General features: G+C 36.2%; 1 protein-coding gene across 2 annotated transcripts in view; it reads left to right on the forward strand.

Annotated features, from left to right (window-relative positions):
* The window catches only part of tmtopsb (teleost multiple tissue opsin b), a 49,234-nt gene extending 30,746 nt beyond the window's left edge, over positions 1-18,488 (forward strand). The window contains exons 3-4 of one of the 2 annotated variants that reach the window (XM_008396477.2): positions 4,823-5,056; positions 17,493-18,488. In XM_008396477.2, the coding sequence (XP_008394699.1) occupies positions 4,823-5,056; positions 17,493-17,753 (495 nt within the window). In that variant the 3' untranslated portion in view covers positions 17,754-18,488. The remainder of the gene's footprint in view (positions 1-4,822; positions 5,057-17,492) is intronic. The other variant, XM_008396478.2, reaches the window with a different exon arrangement.
* Positions 18,489-19,277: the final 789 nt, after the last annotated feature.

Raw genomic sequence — 19,277 nt, forward strand, 5'->3', positions numbered from 1 at the left:
GCTGTGTGGCTTTGTTAATATTCTGTCCTATAATGCGGTCAGATGTGCCCTTTTTTGTTGTTGAGCACCTGCCCCTATAGTGGTCTCTGCACGGCCCTGTTAAACAGCTTAAATTTATACTCCAGTTTCTATCAACAGAGGTAAAATCATTGTCATTTCCAGTTCGCTGATGTAAGTTAGACACAATTGTGCATCCACAGTCTGCTGTAAGCTGTCATGGATGTCGGCGGGAACGAGGAGCAGGAGCGGAGGAGACGGGACAGAAAGAAATCGATGCTGCGCTCATGTTGTCGGTCGCGCCATCTGAATTAATTACAGGAGGAGAACAGAGCCAGGTGGAGTCTCTTAGTGAGCCTCTTGTTAGTGGTGGCAGGTATGCTGACGGATCCACGCAGGTGTGAAGACGAGCGAAAGCCTGACAGGAAAAACAGCTATGATAAACTGACAAACAGGGTTTTTCTTAAGTTACTCTATTTGGGTCTCTGCTGATCTGGTTTTAGGAAAGGAAGCAAACTGAGCTTCTTGGAACTACGCAGGTTATGGAGACTGAGAAACTCTCATGGTGTTGGTGATTAAGCAAGTTGATCGCTAAGTTTACTTAAAGAAAGTTTGTAGAGATTTGTTTCTTCCCAGATCGCTGAAGGTTTTAACAGCATTTAAATCAGATTTTAACCTCTTGGTTCTTTTCTTTGTTGGTCATTCTCCTGTAGTTTTGCTCATTCTTCTCATGTTGATTCATTTTGTATTTTCATTAAACCCACACTGCAAAAAAACACTTGAACACATCTGGTGCCAATAGTGTCAAAACGTTTAAATTCACTGCAAAAACACAAAATCTTAAGGATTTTTTGATCTAGTTTTTAGTGCAAAAGTACTGTTTCCACTGGCAGATTAATTCACTAATAATAAGACATTTTCCCCATGTTATAAATGAAATAATTTGCCAATGCTACTAGAACTTTTTATTATTAATATTAAGGAATTTTTTTACATAATACTAACTCCTAAATCTTGCTGAGAAGTTACTTGTGAATCAGTTTTGTTTTATTTCAAGTATTAAGTATTTACACTAAGAACTTTGTGTTTTTTACACTGATTGACGTCCTGGGGTTGTTAGGTGACAGGCTGGGGTTGCTAGGTAACAGCGGAGTGCCTCTCAAATGTGACTTAAAAGTCGGGAGGTTTTTGAAACAACTCATTTTCCAGACACTAAAAAACATGAGTTTAACGCCAAAAAATAGCTGGGTGGATTTCTATTTAAACTTTTTATTTTTATTTATTTTTAAAAAGTTTTTTCCTAAAATCTACATACATATAAAGGTGACAATCCTTCCCAACTTAGCTTACCTATTTGTGACTTTCTATAAGAATCACATCATTAGGCCCGAGCAGCTAAGCGCTGCGAAGGCCTATTGAAATTGTGCTGTAAATTATTATTATTCACTTTATAATACCTACTGACCACTAGATTGGTTAAAATGATCTGAGATACTGTACCTATATAAAAGATGGTAAACAATCAGGATTAAAATCTGAAAATCCTTGCATTTTAAATGTGCTTTGCCATCGTAAATGGTGCGTATTTGTGTGAAATGTCACAGTTCTGCTGTCATCCTGCAGCAGTCGAGGTGCTCAGTTACTTCCAGAGGAGTTAATCCCTTGCTTACACAGCACACTCTTTTTTTCGTCCTGAACAGGTCAAATACTCTCATATTGTCAGGGTTTTTCAGACTCTGATATAATCTGTTGAGTTTGTTAAAACCAGAGGCTTCACACAAGAGGAGTGAAGTAGAAATGTTTCAGAAGAACATGCTAACTCAGAGCGTTTTGTTTTGTTGGAAAAGGTTCGGCTATAATTTCAACTGGGTCACGAAGCCGTTTATGTGTAACTTTTCTGTGTTTGTCTCAGGAACGGTACGTTGACAAACACATTCACTGGATTTATTCTAACAAAAGAGAAAATCAAGCTGGTGGTTAACATACGATAAATAACCCTCAACAAACTACAAACTTTCTATTTTCATACAAAGAAATATCTGCCAACAAGCAGTTAGCAGCAGTGAAAATTAAAGGTAGCTAAAATGAACAACATTAATAATAACAGTTAAAAATATTTTCAAAACGCAAACAAATTTACTCATGAAACACCACATTTATCTAAAACATAACACTTGTAAAGAGAGCACAGAGCTCACAGTTACTGACGGCAACAGAAAGAAAAGGGGGCGGAGCTGTCTGTTACTGGTTACTATGGCAACCACCAACTGCCAAGAGCAGCCCAACAGAACTTCACACACCAGTAAATGTCTGGAGAAACAACTTCTAAACAAAATAAATTCAAAGAAAAAATAAACAGGTTTTGACAAACTTCACATTTAACCCGGTTACCCACAAACAAAATAAACAAAGTTTGATTCCAGAAAGACTCTTCTGTTGAAAAAAAAAGACTCATCTAAAACATTCAGTGCTGACAAATATTTGAGTTACGTTTGTCTTTTGCAACATTCTTTTAATTTGTTTAATAAAAACACACAAAAAAATAAAGCTTTTCTGTTGTAGACTTTATGCTTTTACATCCTTTTAAGTTTGACATTTGGTCACTGGACATAACAAAAATTAGATTGTTGCTTTTAGGCTTTTCACCCCATTATTGTCAGATGTTGACTGGACCTTATTGTTACTGACCTCACTTTGTCCCTCATCTTAATGTGATACGGTTGTTTTTCCTGGTTATGCACCTATTGAAGTGGGAATATTCTCTCAACTCACTCGGCATTGAGCGGACGCAGCAGCTGTCACCTTGACTGAACGGCTGCATGCTGCTCAGGGTAACACTGACGGTGTCACTTCGTTCGGAAAATAATCGGCGAAAGGGTGACCTGTCAAAGACGGACATGATGGAAAAAAACTTCTGCTTTAATAGGAAAAGATGCTGGACGGAGCTGATTGGATGAGAGAGAAAGAGTTTCTAAAGAAAACCTGGGATGAGTTGGACCAAAACCCGATTTTATTTTATAATTTCTCTCAAATGAGACCAAAGGAAATTGGAAAATGGATGCCTTTCTCATAATAAGGCAAAAATTATAATTTTTCTTTTATTTTTCAGTTACTTATAGTCAGACATATGATTACTTTGATTAAAATATTTTATGCTTAGTTTAGTTTGTAACCTTTTTTTTTTTGGTAAAAAGTTTGAACACCACCAAATCAATTAATTAAATTTTAAATTAAAATGAGCTCAATAATTTCTGTTTTCATGATTTATTGTTTTTCTTTTCTCTCTCTTTCTACCAAAAATTAGATTATATTTTGAGTCCAGAACCTGTTCAAATCCAATCTGTTTGTTTAGGTTTGTTGTGAAATAAAGCTAATTAATGTTGTCAACATTGCCACAGTTTTATTAATATATGAATAAATAATTACCAATTGTAAAAACAGCACCATAAGTACTATCATTTTTCTTATTCTTTTTGTTAGAAGAAGTAGTTACAGTCTTAAAATCAATACATATTATAGATTTACTGTAGAAGCTGTTAGCAATGGCTAACGGCTAATACACTGTATATATAAATAGCTATCTCTTTTTTGATGGACAATTTTGTTTACAGAGATTTCATAATAAAATTTTTTGTTTCTGTTGTTTTGTTTTGAATATTTAAGTTTTTGCACTATTATGCCGTCACCTTTATATTGCTTGAAAATTGTCTCAAAAACATGATTCTGAATATTTCAATTCACTCTTTGAGAAAACCTTTAGGAACCAAAAGTTTTGGGTCATTTTCCTCTTGAATTAAAAAAAAAAAGTAATGCAGAAGCAAACACAAAAAGCTTCATGTTGATGCAAAGCTATGCACACTCATATAAAGCTCCATTTAACTTAGAAATTAAGCATTCATGCATAGAAAGATGGTAGTAGACTGAGAAGTCAGCAGATATTTCTCAGAGGAAAACTGGCAGCGTTGTTGCTCAGTAATCCAAACGGCATCGGGTCAGCCTGACCCGTTCTCACTCTTTCTGCCCGTCTCGCTGTTTATTTTCATATTAAAGTGATGGTGCCGTATTTATGAACATTAGGTCGTTCCTGAAAGCAATGTTCATGCTGGCAGAAGAGAGTCTGATCTTGCAGATTTAAATGTCAGCCTCTGAAACTCCCTGGTGGAGCAAAGAAAGTCCTAATAGATCCAGTTTGTTTTCTTATCTCAGGGGATCAATACGATCATTGATCCATCAGGTTTCTGTCAGGTTGTTTGGTCCTGGTTGCTTTCTGCAGGTAAACAGAAAACTGAGTCACAGTCTTTGTCTTAGAGAGAGAAGCAGATTATATAAACACCCTATTGTCCTAAACACAATAAGTTTTGTGAAAAGCCTTAAAGTTGGAAAAACATTTTTAAAAATTGAGTTAATTGCAGTGTTTACACTGTTAGCATCAGATATATGAAGAAAAAAAAATCTGCTCCTATTTTTTTATGTAAAAAGTCGTTGAAAGATCATATCATTTCTTGTTTTGCATTATCTCAACATTTTTAGACTTTTTGAACTTCCTCTTTTTGATTAAAGATTAAGCTGAAACATTCTGAATTATTTCAAATATCTTGTCAGTTAAAATCTCAGATTGGTTTGTATTTTTTGAGTTTTAATCAACTTTAAACTTGACAGGCTGATATTAGACGTCGTTTTGTTCACGCAGTAGCTTTAACCGACAGGCAGAGTGATAAACAAAATGAAAGATTACTACGGTTTGACAAAACTGATGTGTTTTGACAGATCAAGTAGCTTTATTTAATCAAAGTGCGTTTCAAGGGTTGAGTCTTGTGTCCTGCAGGTGCGCAGAGTGAGCTCAGTGGTGACGCGGCGCAGAGAGCAGCGCGTTCTGGTGATGGTCGTCGTCATGGTGGTCTGCTACCTGGTCTGCTGGCTGCCGTACGGCGTGGCCGCTCTGCTCGCCACCTTCGGCCCCACAGACCTTCTGACCCCGGCGGCCAGCGTCACGCCGTCGCTGCTGGCCAAGTTCTCCACTGTGGTCAACCCTTTTATTTACATATTCATGAACAAACAGGTGAGACGCTCACTTTATCTGCAATGTGGAGTCCAAATGGAGTCCATTAGGACCAAAACTTTTAAATTCAGAGAAATCAAGGGATACACTTCTTAATTTTTTTAAATTAAAACTGAAAAGATTTATGTCTTAAGACGTTTGTTGTCTTTATTGCTTCAATAATATATCAAATAAAAGACTATTTTAATAAAACAAAGTAACATTTTTTGTAGAAAAGGAATCTGTAAACCAGTGTGATAAAATATAAACAGGGTTTCACACAGTTGTTGTATTAATTTTAAACTTTATTGAAAGTTTATTAAAGTTTATTATCTTTTTTTATGTTTGGCAACAAAGTTTGAGCGACGTAAAGTTTATAATCAATGAAAACAGAAAAAAACTTTGCCTTTTAGCTAAATAAATAAAAAGTGAGCAGATTTTATTTCTAAAAATATCAAATTGATCACAAATTCACTCCATTCTTGAACTGTGGACCAAACAAAGAGCCAAATAAAATCACCCAGAGGACAGTAAACGGCCCTCACGCCACACTTTGGACATCCCTAATTTAGAATTTTATTGTGTTATTTTTGTGATAACAATTATGATAAAAAACAATTTATTATGTATTTTTAGGGGTATCTGTATGTCTGCGCTGCAAACACTGATGTTGTCCTTGGAAAAACATTCCCATTTGAAATATTTCAGTATGCGACTTAAAAAAGTATTAATTCCACTACACGTTGCATAGTAACCACATTTAATTATATAGTTTATACTCATATGTATTCATGAGTAATTAAACAATTATCTTTGCAGGTGAATCCCAGTTTAGATTAGATTAGATTGGATTAAGCCCTGGATGTTTTTACACTTCGCCATCTGTTTCATGTTTCTTCATATATTGTCTCGGCTCTTTAGCAAACGGTTCTGATTTCAGTCAGCAAACCCGACTTTTACATTTCAACATGTCTGCTTTAGAAACCAGAACACAAAACTGCACAAATAGCTTTAAGGCTCAAGATTCAACATTTTTATGCTAATTTTATTGCACTTGATTGACTGATGTTTATCTCCGTAGATAAACACGTTAAAGAAGTGCATCCTCAAATATCTATTGGAAATATAAAATGCATCACAACAATTAGATTTTAGAAAAAGACAAAAATAAGAGTCTCTGAGGCATCTGTTCTCCGTCAAGGCCTGGATGGGTCTAATTATGTGACACCCAGTCCAGTAATTAAGTTTTTGTGTGATTTACACCCGCAGGAGGAGCGAGCAGAAGGCACACTTCCTATCTGCCGGGTTTTTGTTTACACTTTAAGGCAGGGCGCACATGAAGCGACACCCCACCGCCTGCACGGCTGCTCCGCGTTTCAAGGACAGAGAGCAGGGAGACGAGATAAAGAAAGGAGAATTAATCTGCTTTCATTTCTAATTGAAAGCAGCACAAACATCAAGGTGTTTCCTGCATGCAGGATTTCACAATCAATAGATCTTCAAGGCAGTCATTAGTTGATTAATACAAACAGGAACAGCGCAGATAGGACAACCTTTACCTGTTATGACTTTTTTCTTCACTATCACAATCAAAGCAAAAACATTTAGCCTTTAAACTTCCCAGTTTGGTTAATATCATTTTAAAGCTTAGAAGCAGCACATTTTCATGTTTTAATTTGTTTGAGACAGAAATTGCCTTTATTTTAAAAATTATGTTTGTTTTTCTGGAGATGTTGTGTGTTTTTAAACCATAAACCTTCAGGAGAGATTCTCAGTTTCTTTATTTAAGATCCTTGGCTATTTCCTTTCAACAAATCAGTCAGGTTTATTGGTATAGCACATTACAGCAACATGACAGTTCAAAGAGCTTCAAATCGTGAAAACGTAAAACTTTTCACATTTTGTTAAGTGGCATTGTAAAAATCATCAATAATCATCAAATATGTTTGTCAATGTTTGATTTATTTTGGTTCAAAAGAAACTCTACTTAAGTTTTATTCCAGGTGTGTAGAAGTTTCACACTTCCTGTTGGATCAGGACCAACATTATACTGGTTTTCTGTTTAAATTACTTTTATTACGGCTTCAGTTTCCTGTGGTTGAACAAACTTTATGCTGGATTAACATTAACAATTTATCAGATTTTTAGTGGAGACCTTGTTGTAGATCAGTTTTAATCTGGATTTGGATCAAGTTTTTGACAGATTTCAGACCTATTCTGGATTCTCAACCAGTTGTAAATGGGGTTTCCACTGGTTTTGGACTGGTTTTAAGTTGGTTTAATGCTGGATTTGGACCAGCAGATTTTTCGGATGATTTTTAGGTGAGTTTAAAACTCAGCTGAGCAGCTTTTGGATGAGATCTTGAGCCGGTTCTGGACCAGCAGTTTGTTTTTTTTAATCAAATGTAGTTTTTACTTGTTTTTCTTTTTTTCTGTTAACTTTGAATGGGTTTTGCTGTGGTTTTATCCAATCTTTGGATTGGGTATTTGTGCTTATTGGAAGATTACCAATCTGAATAGTTTCAGATTATTTTTATGTTGGTTTCTGATGACATTGGAACTTGTTGGGTTGGTTAACGACCAGGACTTTTTGTCTTTTAATTTGAAGTTTTTGACTGATTTTAAATCAAATAATTGATTCTGGACCACTTTTAAATGGATATTCTACTGGTTTTGATATATTAAAAACATGTTACTTTGGTTTTTATTCTTCAGAAGATTTAGATTGCATTTTGGTGAAAAATTACACTTGCTTTACATGTTTTTATTTCTGATTTTGGACAATCGTTGAGAACATTATTGTAGTTAAGATTTTTTTTTTTACATTAATGTCTGGAATAAAACCAACAAATCAAGATACATTTCTAAAATCTGGAATATTTTAGGACTGGATTTGTATGATTTCAGGCTTTGATACTGCATATACTGTCTTTTATTGTAGATTTTATTACTGCTATTGAAGTTTTTGTAAAAAAAAAAAAATGTGACTAGATAAACAAAATGAACTCATGACATTAGGAGATGTCTTCTTTTTTGATGATGAAAAGTTTAAATGAGTCCATTTTATGGAAATAAGTAAAACATGTTGATTTATTTTAGAGCTGAATTGCCATCCTCCACTTTAATGTAGCAGTATTTTAAAGATATGCTGTTTAAAGATTAAAAAGACAGCAATATTTTCACTAACTAGATTTCTTGTAAAATATATCAAATCCAACCTTTATTATTACTCAATAAAAAGTTTATATATCTTTATTCAAAAATGTAATTCAGTATTACAGTTTTATGTTTTGCTCTGCTCCTCTCTCTGCAGTTACTGCAGGGCTGGAAATATTTTATTAATCTAATATTTTAATCTGTGAATTAAAGAAAGGCGACAAGTTAAATAATTTATTAGAAACTTTTTCCTCAACATTTTTGTTCCCATTTAAGGTGTAAACTCTCATTGATACTGCAGAAAATAAGGCAAATAAAGCTGAATTTTCTGTATTCTGAAGCTGTATTTATATTTAAACAGATTCCCAAAGCAATGTACAGTAAGTATTTGTTTAGGTTGTGCTGTTCAGAAATGCCTGGGGATGAAAACTGTGTGTCCAGGTGCTGATGCAGCACAAGTGCTTCCCAAAGGGACATTGCTGAAAAGACCATTATGCTGGGTGGCATGTGTCCTTCTTAATGCATGCTGCTGCTGCAGAGAGAGGTGCTGGTGTCCTGCTGCTCCGGACATTTTTAGACGAGGTTTGCACATTTCTCTTTAGGACTTTGTTGTCATTTGCTGTGATGTTACCAAACCGATTCGCGTGTTTTCTCCTCTAGAGTCACTGAAGTTGTTTTTTTTTTTCTTCATTAATCATGGTATGTAAGGACACCGATTTAGAGGAATGAATGCAGGAATTACTCAAAGTACCTGAGCTGGATCAGTTATAATTACTCTCAAGTCAGCTATTAGATGTTTTTCACTATATTAAGTGACAAATTAGTGTTAAAGGAGTCCTGATTTGAAAAATTCACATTTTTGTATTTCCATTAGAGTCTCGACCGCTCAAGTGCTTCTTAAAAACACACAGCCGTTTTCTGGCAATAAGTTAGTGTTCTTTTGTGTCTGAAAAACGAGCTGTTTCAAAAACGTCCAGATTAAGTCATATTCGCGGGGCACTCTGCTGTCACCTAGCAACCCAAGCTGAGTTCCGCCCATTACTGAGCAACCCAATCTGAGTTCAGCCCGTTACCGAGCAACCCAATCTGAGTTCCGCCCGTTACCGAGCAACCCAATCTGAGTTCCAGCTCATTTGCTCAGCTGGTTTTACCGCTGTATGGTTGCTACAGTGGCTGTTGGAAAAGAGAAGTGTTTTGTTGTTGACTTACCACCGGTAGTTTATTTTTATTCTCTTAAATCCAGTTATGCAGATTTTGTATCATCTGCATGTCTAAGAAAATACTTTCTAGAAACATAGAGATCATAGATTTTGTCAGTTTCCAATCTGGGGTTTTTGGGAAGCTCTGACTCGCCAATAGCAGTTTTAGGTCTTTCAGATTTTTCCTTGAGACTTGAGGTGTTTTCACACCTGATAGTTTGTTATGCTGAGTTCTTTTGGGGACCAAAGTTGCAATATTTGTTACATTTTCAGCTGGTCCAGTTCTCTTTCACACTGTCTCAAATGATCCAAACCCTTTGAAAAACTTGCACAAAAACCATTGAAGGAAACGCCATGAAAACCTCTGAAGAAGACACTGAGCACAACTTCATTCTTCACAAAATGTAAACAAAAATTCAAATTTTAGCAGTAGTAGGATTTCTGTTTTTGTCTTTGGTAAAAGATCACTAGCCATTGCTCCCTGTAGCCCTGGACTCGTGTTTGTTTTGGCTCTATTTACCCAGAATGCCCTGCACTGTAGTTCACTACATGCTTTTGGAGCCGATCCTTTCCGCTTGACGTTCACAAATGCATTCAAACCACTTAAGTTTGTAGACAGAGCAGAGTTCACTTTTTTGGTCTCAATTACGCAGTCACACTTCCCCAAATGAACTGGACTTTCCAGGCAAATGCACTAGAGTTCGATTAAAGTGTTTCAATTTAGCAGTTAACATGATTGCCATGGTTAGCATCCTTACTGTTAAGCAGTCTTGACTAATAGCTGACATGCCTCCATGGTTATTTTAGATGGCTTCATGCATGTTTTGTACATTTTCTCCCTATTGAGCAACTTCCACACCAAAGAGTGTTTTTATTAGCACAACTTGGTGCGTTCACTGACCTGAAATAGATCTGCTTTTTTTTACTTTTAAAATGTAAGTAGAGTAGCAGCATATTAAAGAAGATGTTCCAGTTTAAAATTAATATTTACGTCTTTGGTAATTTAATAAACTCGAATGAAGTAATAGGAACAAATAATGACCTTGTGAGGAAATCATGTTCAGAAATGAATTTCAGGAGCCTTTTAATGCATCAGGGACTCAAAAGTCAGAATTAAGTAGCTTAATAAATTGAAAAAAGTCCCTATAAAAATAATCCATAAACTGAGGAAAAAACTGTAAAAAAGCATCTTAAATCCAAAGACAAAAAAGAAAGACCTTCAGAAATCCGGAAGAACTCGATCAATACGGATCAATAAGAGGAAAGGCTGAAGATTTCTGCACTAACAGTAGTTTAATGCTTTCATCTTTGTGAAAAAAACCTAACTTTTTTGGCAGAATGTATGTGAAGCGCCATAAGATCAAAACTCCTCCTTTCTTTTCCATACTACAAATATTATTTTAAGACAAATACAAACCAGAGTTAAATGTAGTTTTAAAATGATGATCTTCAAGCATTTGTGATAATTGGAGATTAGTTTTTCACATCACTGTGAATTAAATCTGGCTCAGTCTTGTTTGCTGAATAATTTTATTTGACACTGGATGGTTTTAAATTATGAACAGATTACAGGAAGTCATCCACACTGTAAAAACACAAAACATTACAACATATCTTTGGTCTAGTTTCTGGTGAAAATATCTTAGTGCACTTACTGGTTCAATTGGCAAATAAATTAACCTATTACATGGGGAAATGTCTTGTGAAATAATCTGTCAATTGAACCAGTACATTTCATCAACATTGAGGAATTATTTACTTAAAACAAGCCCCAATGTCTTACTGAAAGTTGCTTTTAAGTTGGTTTTGTCTTATTTCAAGTGTAATAAGATATTTTCACTAGAAACTAGAACAAAATACTTGGTAAGATTTTGTGTTTTGCAATACGGTGGTTGATTTAAACCCCTGCTCTCCTAATTATTTGTCAGAGTTGGTATGAGAGTTGCCATTTAAAAAAAAATTGAATCAAAACGCACTGAATTCCACAGCACATCTACATGTAAGATTTTCAAAGTCAAGCTAGCATAAATGACCTACTTTCCTTGCTCTCACTATATTCTGTTTATTAAAACTTCTTCTTGACCTTGTTGTATAGTTGTTGTAAGGTTGACATTTAGTAGCAAAGCACTTCGTCTCATTTTATGTCTATATAATTTAAGATTTAGTGAGTTATGTTGACAGACTGAAAGCTAAAACCAATGATAGTCACTGTCAGCAAGCTGCAGGACGTCATGCTCCAACAAGTCTAAATTAGTAGTTGTTTGCAAATATGGGATGACTCCGCATTTGTCACGTTTTTTACAAGTTGAACCAACTTTACCTGATATATAAAACAACTTAGAGGTCAGAAATGTGATTTATTTTTTTTTTTTTCATAAAAACAAAAAAACAGCTGAGTGAGTGTGTTTCAGGACATTTTTTTCTACAGTAGTAGCAGGGTGAAGAAATGTGAGGAGCAGGGAAAAGTGCCAGAAGTGAAAGTGCCTGAAGGCAAAGTAAAGTCATGATGGAGTGATTAATGATGGGATGGACCTGGGAATTTGGGACTGACGACGAAACGAGAGCGCAGTAAAAACTGCAAGATGAATGGAGAACATTAAGATAAAGAACAAGCAGGCGATGCAAAGGTGACCGTGGAGATGTAGAGTTATATTTAATCTTCTAAAGGTAACGCAGCTTTGATTTTGATTAGCGTGTGATGTGGCGCACTTTGCCGATGACCTTTTCGCGCCCCAGCCTTCGTCGCTCGCTCCTTTTATCTGCGTCTTCCTCAGGCTGTCGCTCAGACATTCAGCTTGTCACTTCCCAGCCTGAGAGACATTTCGTTTTGTTTGATGGCTGACTTGTTGTGACGGCGGGGGAAATTCTCACTGCTACCCGGAACCTGTGGAGCTGCAGACGAGGCTTTGCTGTGTGGCGCTTTCAGTCTTCAGTTCCTCCCAGCCCATGACGATAAACGCAAACGAGTTGAGGCGAGTTGAAGACTTCAAGCGCTGTGCAGATTCACGACCCGGACCAGCGACGCCTTTACACCTCTGAAGTGCAACTTTTTCTCTGAATATTTCTATAAAAACTATGAAAAAAAACACCTTAAGAAGTCATTATTTCTATAAAACGTGCTCACTTTTGGGAAAGTTACAAAAAAAAGGAGCTAAATATTTAGTTTTGAGGAGAAAAACACAAAATCTTATCAAGTCATTTTGGTTTAGTTTCTATTTCAAATATCTTAGTAGATTTAATTTAGGACAAAACTAACTTACAAGTCCATCCATCCATCCATTTTCTTGCACCCTTTTTCCCTCRGTGGGGYYRGGAGGGGTGCTGGTGCCCATCTCCAGCCAACGTTTCGGGCGAGAGGCGGGGTCACCCTGGACAGGTCGCCAGTCTGTCGCAGGGCAACACAGAGACACACAGGACACACAACCATGCACACTCACACCTAGGGACAATTTGGAGAGGCCAATTAACCTGACAGTCATGTTTTTGGACTGTGGGAGGAAACCGGAGTACCCGGAGAAAACCCACCATGCACAGGGAGAACATGCAAACTTACAAGTAACTTTTGTTAAAGATATGAGCTTGTTTTAAGAAAATAAGTCCTTAATATTGATGAAAAAGCACTGTAATGTGGGAAAAATGTTTTTAGTGAAACAGTTCTTTTTCATCAAAGTTAAGGAGGTATTGACTTAAAACAAGCTCTTATATTTTTGCTGAAAAGTTAGTAGTGAGTTAGTTTCGTCTTATTTGAAGTGTACTAAGATATTTGCACGAGAAACCAGAACTTAAAAAAACTGGAAAATGACCCATTTCGAAAACCTCCCTATTGTCATGTCAGAATTCATGGGCACAACGCCGTTACCTAGCAACCTCAGCTTGGGTCGTTACCTAGCAACCCAAGCTGGGTTCCACTGTTTATTTGGATTTAAAGTGACAAGACGCCCCAAAACAGCTCAAACTGAGCAGACTAACATCTCATAATCTAAGAATAATTTTGTGTAAGAAAAGTAATGAACATATTTTGACCTTTCTTAACTTGTTTAAGGAATAGAAAGGTGACCTTACAAGTTCTGAGAAATGTGTACGCTGTAATATCTGACTATAATGAATTTATTAAAAGTTCCCCCTTCAAACCTCCTGACCAATCAGAAAGTAGAACATCTAAATTTAGGCTATAGTTTCATCTTTTTTAATAATCCCGCTGTGTGGAATGCGGTATAGAGCAGCCATTATCTCTGTGACCTGAGATAAACTGCAGCGTTTCACTGCTTCCTTTCTGCGCTGTATTATAAAAGCTATTTGTGGTTTCCTATGAATAAATTTGTCTCCTGTAAGTCTTCCAAAACGTTTCTTTTTCTTCGGCACATTATGCTCACTTCTATCTGGGATCGCTTTGCAACTTCTCCATGTCGTTGTTAGTGTAGGAACACGAAAATAGATACAGAAAGACTTTTTATATTTTCAAAAGTGGTGTTTTTTTTTTGCTTTCTCATGCTTTAAATCATGTTTATATGTTGCTATCTAACAGCTGTTTGACACAAAGACAATTTTTTGCAGAACTTTGACACATCTCGATTAAAGATGTACAATACAAAAAATATATTTACTTTAATTTGTTTTTCTGAAACTGTATGTAATAAATACCTATTAATGGCTTATAACTGTTGATACTTCATTTAAATGAGATTAAGTCACCGCTTTGGTTTTTGCAGAAATGCACTGCAAAACCACAAAATCGTACCAAGTAATTTTGCTCTAGTTTGAAGAGCAAATCTTAGCATACTTTAAATAAGACAAAACTAAATTTTCAGCTAAATACTTTTAAGTAAATAATTCCTTAATATTGATGGAAAATCCTTAATTTTCTTATAACATGAGAATAAGATCTTGTTAAAAGTTAAATAATCTGCCAATGCAAATATAAGGAATTATTTACTTAAAACTAGCCTCTATATCTTGCCAAAAGTTACTTTTAGGTTATTTTTGTCTTATTTTAAGTGTACTGGACCAGAAATCCTTGGTAAGACTTTGTGTTTTTGCAGTGTATGGAGCCTGTTAATGTGTTGCTGCTGAAATAGACGAGGTTAGCCGGTCACTCTGAGTGTTAAATAGATTTTTTATTTTTACTCCGCCTCCTGCCGCGCCACCGGCCCCTTAACACCCGATCGCAGCTGCTGCTCGCCGCCTCATGGTGGGAACCACACAGGCAGAGGCCATCTGTTCGTCCTCTGGTGCTCTCGCAATTTAGTCTTTCTCAGCCTCCCTCCGTAGTCGCCTGGTCATCACAGTCTCCTCTGAGCAGACGGTGCTGAGTCGGGTCTGCTGCTGGAATCGGGGAAGCACTGATGGCGGCTCCCAATCTGCTGCTTTTTAATTAGCTACTTGGCAACAGCTGGAAACGTTGAAGCTTTGAGTTTTTTTCATACTCTCTTCGTCAGTTTGAGTCAGGAATGATGAAGGACATCACAAGTCCCAGTTTGTCAAAGAGAAGAGGCTTTTTGGGTGATCTTGACAGCATCCATGTTGTACACTGTAAAATGACAAAATCTTACCAAGTAATTTGGTTTACGCTCCAGAGAAAATATCGCAGTACACTTGAAATGAGACAAACGTAAAAGTAACTTTTTAGCAAAATATAGAGGCTTGTTTTAAGTAAATAATTCTATTTATTTAAATAGAATTATTTAAGTAAATAATTCTAAAAAGTTCTTGTTCCATTGGCAGATTATTTAACTTATAACAAGTCATTTTTCCAATGTTATAAGTTTATTTTTCTGCCTATGGAACAAGAACATTTGCATCTATATTAAGGACTTATTTACTTAAAACAAGCCTCTATATCTTGCTAAAAATATGCTTTTAAGTTAGTTTGTCTTATTTCAAGTGTACTAAGATATTTGCACCAAAATTACTTGGTAAGATTTTGTGTTTTTGAAGTGTAACCAAAGGATTTCGATCAATTAAAAGCCATAACAGAGCTTGGATGTATAAATATGGTGCAGTTGAAGTAAATTTAACAGAGAATTTTGGCTGGAAAGGCTGCATTTAATTCACAATACTTTAATAAATCAGTCAAGTTTATTTGTACAGCATAACATGCCCTTTATTACGTCATAAAATCACCATACATTTGAGAAACCAGCAGCAAACGTTACATTTTGATGATTGTCATCATTAAAATCATCATTAGACATCAGATATGTTGATCAATGTTCCATTTATTATGGTTTTCAGCTTTGGTTTAATGGTGTTTCGACAGTTTGTTCCAGATCTGTGGTGCATAGAAGCTGAATGCTGCTTCTCCTCGTTTGGTTCTGGTTCTGACAGAAGACCCGAGAGGTCTGGAAGGTTGCTATGACAACAACAGATCTTTTAATGTGTTGTGGTGCTAAACCGTTCTGTGATTTATAACCTAACAACAGTATTTTAAAGTCTATTCTCTGAGCTGCAGGGAGCCAGTGGAAGGACTTTACAACTGGATGATGTGCTTTAACTGCCTGTTTTAGTCAGAGTTCTGCTGACCCAGCAGAACGAACGCAGCAGCGTTCTGGATCAGCTGCAGCTGGAGGATTAATTTTTTTTAGGCAGACCTGGTGCAGTAATAAATGTGACTAAAGATGAATGCATGGATGAGTTTCTATGGATCTTGTTGGGTCATTTGACCTCTATTCCTGGAAATGTTCTTCGGGCGATAGAAGGCCGACTTTATAACCGTCTTTATGTGTCTCTGAAGGTGCAGGTCAGATTCTGGGACTGATCTTTGGTTTCCAGCTGTAATAACTGAAGCTGTGCGTAGACTCTGGATCGTTCCTCTTTAGATCCAAAGATAATAAAGATGTCAGCGTCAGATCATGAATGTGTTGTGATGCTGAGCTGTTCAGTGGTTTAAAAACTGAAGCGTTTTGGATCAGCTGCAGCTGCAGACCTGTAAAGACACAGTTTCAGTAATCAATGAATCTAAAGATAAACGGATTAGTTTCAATAGATCTTGCAGGTGAATTAGTCCTATAGAAATAATTGAAGTGATAAAAGCCTGACTTTGTGACCGTCTTTATGTGTCGTTGAAGGTTCAGGCCCAGATATTTTGCTGGTTTTTCCCTCACAGATTTGACTGAGCCTTTAATTCTGTCTTATTTTCTGTTCCTCATTTCAGCGCAAGTCTTTTTATTTCTTGTGGGGCGTTTTTTTCATCCCACCTCCTCCCTTCATTCTGCAGTAGATTAATACTTTGGGGCTCTAATAGACTTAATACTGAGCGCTAACTGTGAAAGCGGTATAATTTCACGATGTCCTCGGGGAAACAGAAATTAATTGGCTCATTTCTGATGCTCTGTCTGTCTTAAGTATTTTGGTTAAGAACGTTGGCAAACTGCTCCCATAAATAAGTAGATTTTATTTTTTAATTTCTTACAGCTGCAGGATGAGAACATGTTGGGTGAATCTGGGTTTTGTTTAAGCTGCAGGTCCGTGGGGAAATGTAGTAGACTTTCAGTATACGTGTGGAACTGAAGAGTATACTAAGTACACTACGTTTATCCAGGGGACGCCTGCTGGACGACAAACACGATAAAAAACAGAAAAATTATTCAATTTGACTCAAATACTCTGTATAAATTTAACATCCTGGCTGGTAGATTTTAAAGTGTATGAAATAGTTGGTTACTTTATTTAGAATTTCAATTATTTTCTCAGAATTTTGACTTTATTTTAGAATTCTTAATTTTTTTTCTCTGAATATTTTTTTCATATTGTTGACTTTTCTAATCTCAGATTTCTGACTTTTTTTTCTTAAAATTTCAATTTTTCTCAAAATGTTGACTTTTATTTCAGAAATTTTTTTCAAACTTTTGACATTTTTAATAAAAGAATTCTGACTTTTTTTTCTCAATTCTTTTTTTTTTCTTCAGAATTTCACTTTTCTAATCTCTGAATTCGGATTTTTTGTCTCATATTTTTGTAGAGAAAAACACCGGCCACCTAGGAAACCAGCTCGTTCTTTAATTTGACTAAAATACCGGGACAAGATTTGTTTAAGTTAAATTTGTAAAATAATCCTCCTCTGTTATTATCCATGTTTTACAGCTGCTGCCTGTGTTTGTGTGCAGTTTCACAGATGTTTCCGGGCCTTCTTCTCCTGCTCCGCTCCAGAACCTGGCTCCACCTTAAAGACATTTTCTCGGCCGACCAAGACGTTCCGCTCCGCGCGGCCGCAGAGGGACCACCAGGTGACGGCGCCCGCCCCGTCCACGGCGCCACCGACGCCCATCCGCGGGTCGGCGGTGAACAGCGGCTGCTCTGCTGCAGAACCTCCATCTGCGTCCGGACCCAAACCCAAAGTGATTCTGGTGGCTCACTACAGGGAATAAAGAGATGCAGAATAAAGGGAGCAGGTCTCCGAAAAAGACAACGCCTTCTTTATTAGCAGAGAACCGAACATTCAGAACATGAAACCGGGCCATTTAATCCCGGTCCGATCCAAGAACAAACGCTCTGTGAAGCTCTGTGTACAAAGCAGACTGAAGATGTGAGATTAGGGCTACACGCAGTGCTTTGTGTTGACATTACACACTTTTCCCTTCTGGATTTACAAACCGAATCCCATTCAGAGGAGCCGTAACGCAAACAGCTGATGCTTAACACCGAGGAGACCGGAGGGATTCATCCTGCATTCACAGCTAAATGTCTCTGTGTTGGTTTGTTTAGGCAGCTGTTTGTTGTTTTAGTTCCCTTTGTAGAAATGTTGCAGTTAAATTAAGTGAGGATAACTTGTTTTTACTGTCCTCAGATATTTGGGCTTTGAAATGTTTTTCCCTAGATTTACAGAAGCTGGGCGGCTGCTTGTGAAATCATTCAGTAACCCAATAATTAGCCTTCAGAAGGACTTTATTTAGTTTTGTCATGTGGAACCACAAACTTCAGATATTTCATACAGATTTCATGTTTCTGACCGACACAAAGTTATGCACAAAGAGGGTGAAGGAAACAGGTTCATAGATTGAAGTTTTAAAGATAAATAAATTAAAAATAAAAAAATTAAATTTTTCTCCAATCACCTCTACTCTGACATCTACGGAAGGCAATTAGGGCAACTTGACAAAAGTTAAAAAAAAAAAATAGACATTTTTCTTAGAATTTTTACTTTTTCAAACTTGGCATTTTATGCTTTTTCCTCAAATTTTTGACCTTCTTTAGTCTCAGAAATATTTTTTTCCCTCAGAATTACTTCTTACTTAGTTTTGAGTTCTCAAGAATCTTTGTTTTTCTTGGATTTTTGGGGGGTGTTTCCAACAGAATTTTGACATTTTTTCCTCACAACACTTTACTAAAAAATTTTTTTAAATGTTTTTTCAGACTTCTACAAATTTCCTCAACTGTTTTTCATTAGAATTTTGACTTTTTTTCCTCATAATTTTGATATTTGCTCAGAATTTCGACTTTTAATTTCAGAATCAAAAGAACTGAGTTCTCAAACTTTTGATGTGTTTTTCAGGACTTTTTTTCCTCTGAATTTTAACTATTTTCTCAGCATTCTGTTTTTTGAACTTTAATTTTTTTCTTAGAATTCTAATATTTTTTTCTCAGATTTTGAATTTCTCCCTTTCTCCCAAAATGTGACTTTTTTAATTTCAGATTTTTGACTTTTTAATCTCAGGTCTCAAATTCCAACTTTCATAAAAGTCAGATTTTTTTCACTGGCCCTAATCCTTTCGGTAGATGATGTTATCTAATGATATTTAACCTGAGAATAAATGATCAATAAATAACTGGAAGAGTTTAAAGCAGAGGTTGGTAAATGGAAATGAAAACAATATGGAACAACTGCAAAATTATCAACATCCCAGCATTTTGAAACGTGTTGGAGGCATATAAGATCCAAATAAGTCAAACTT

Source organism: Poecilia reticulata, linkage group LG20 (genome assembly GCF_000633615.1).
Source record: "Poecilia reticulata strain Guanapo linkage group LG20, Guppy_female_1.0+MT, whole genome shotgun sequence".
Taxonomy (NCBI): Eukaryota; Metazoa; Chordata; class Actinopteri; order Cyprinodontiformes; family Poeciliidae; genus Poecilia; species Poecilia reticulata.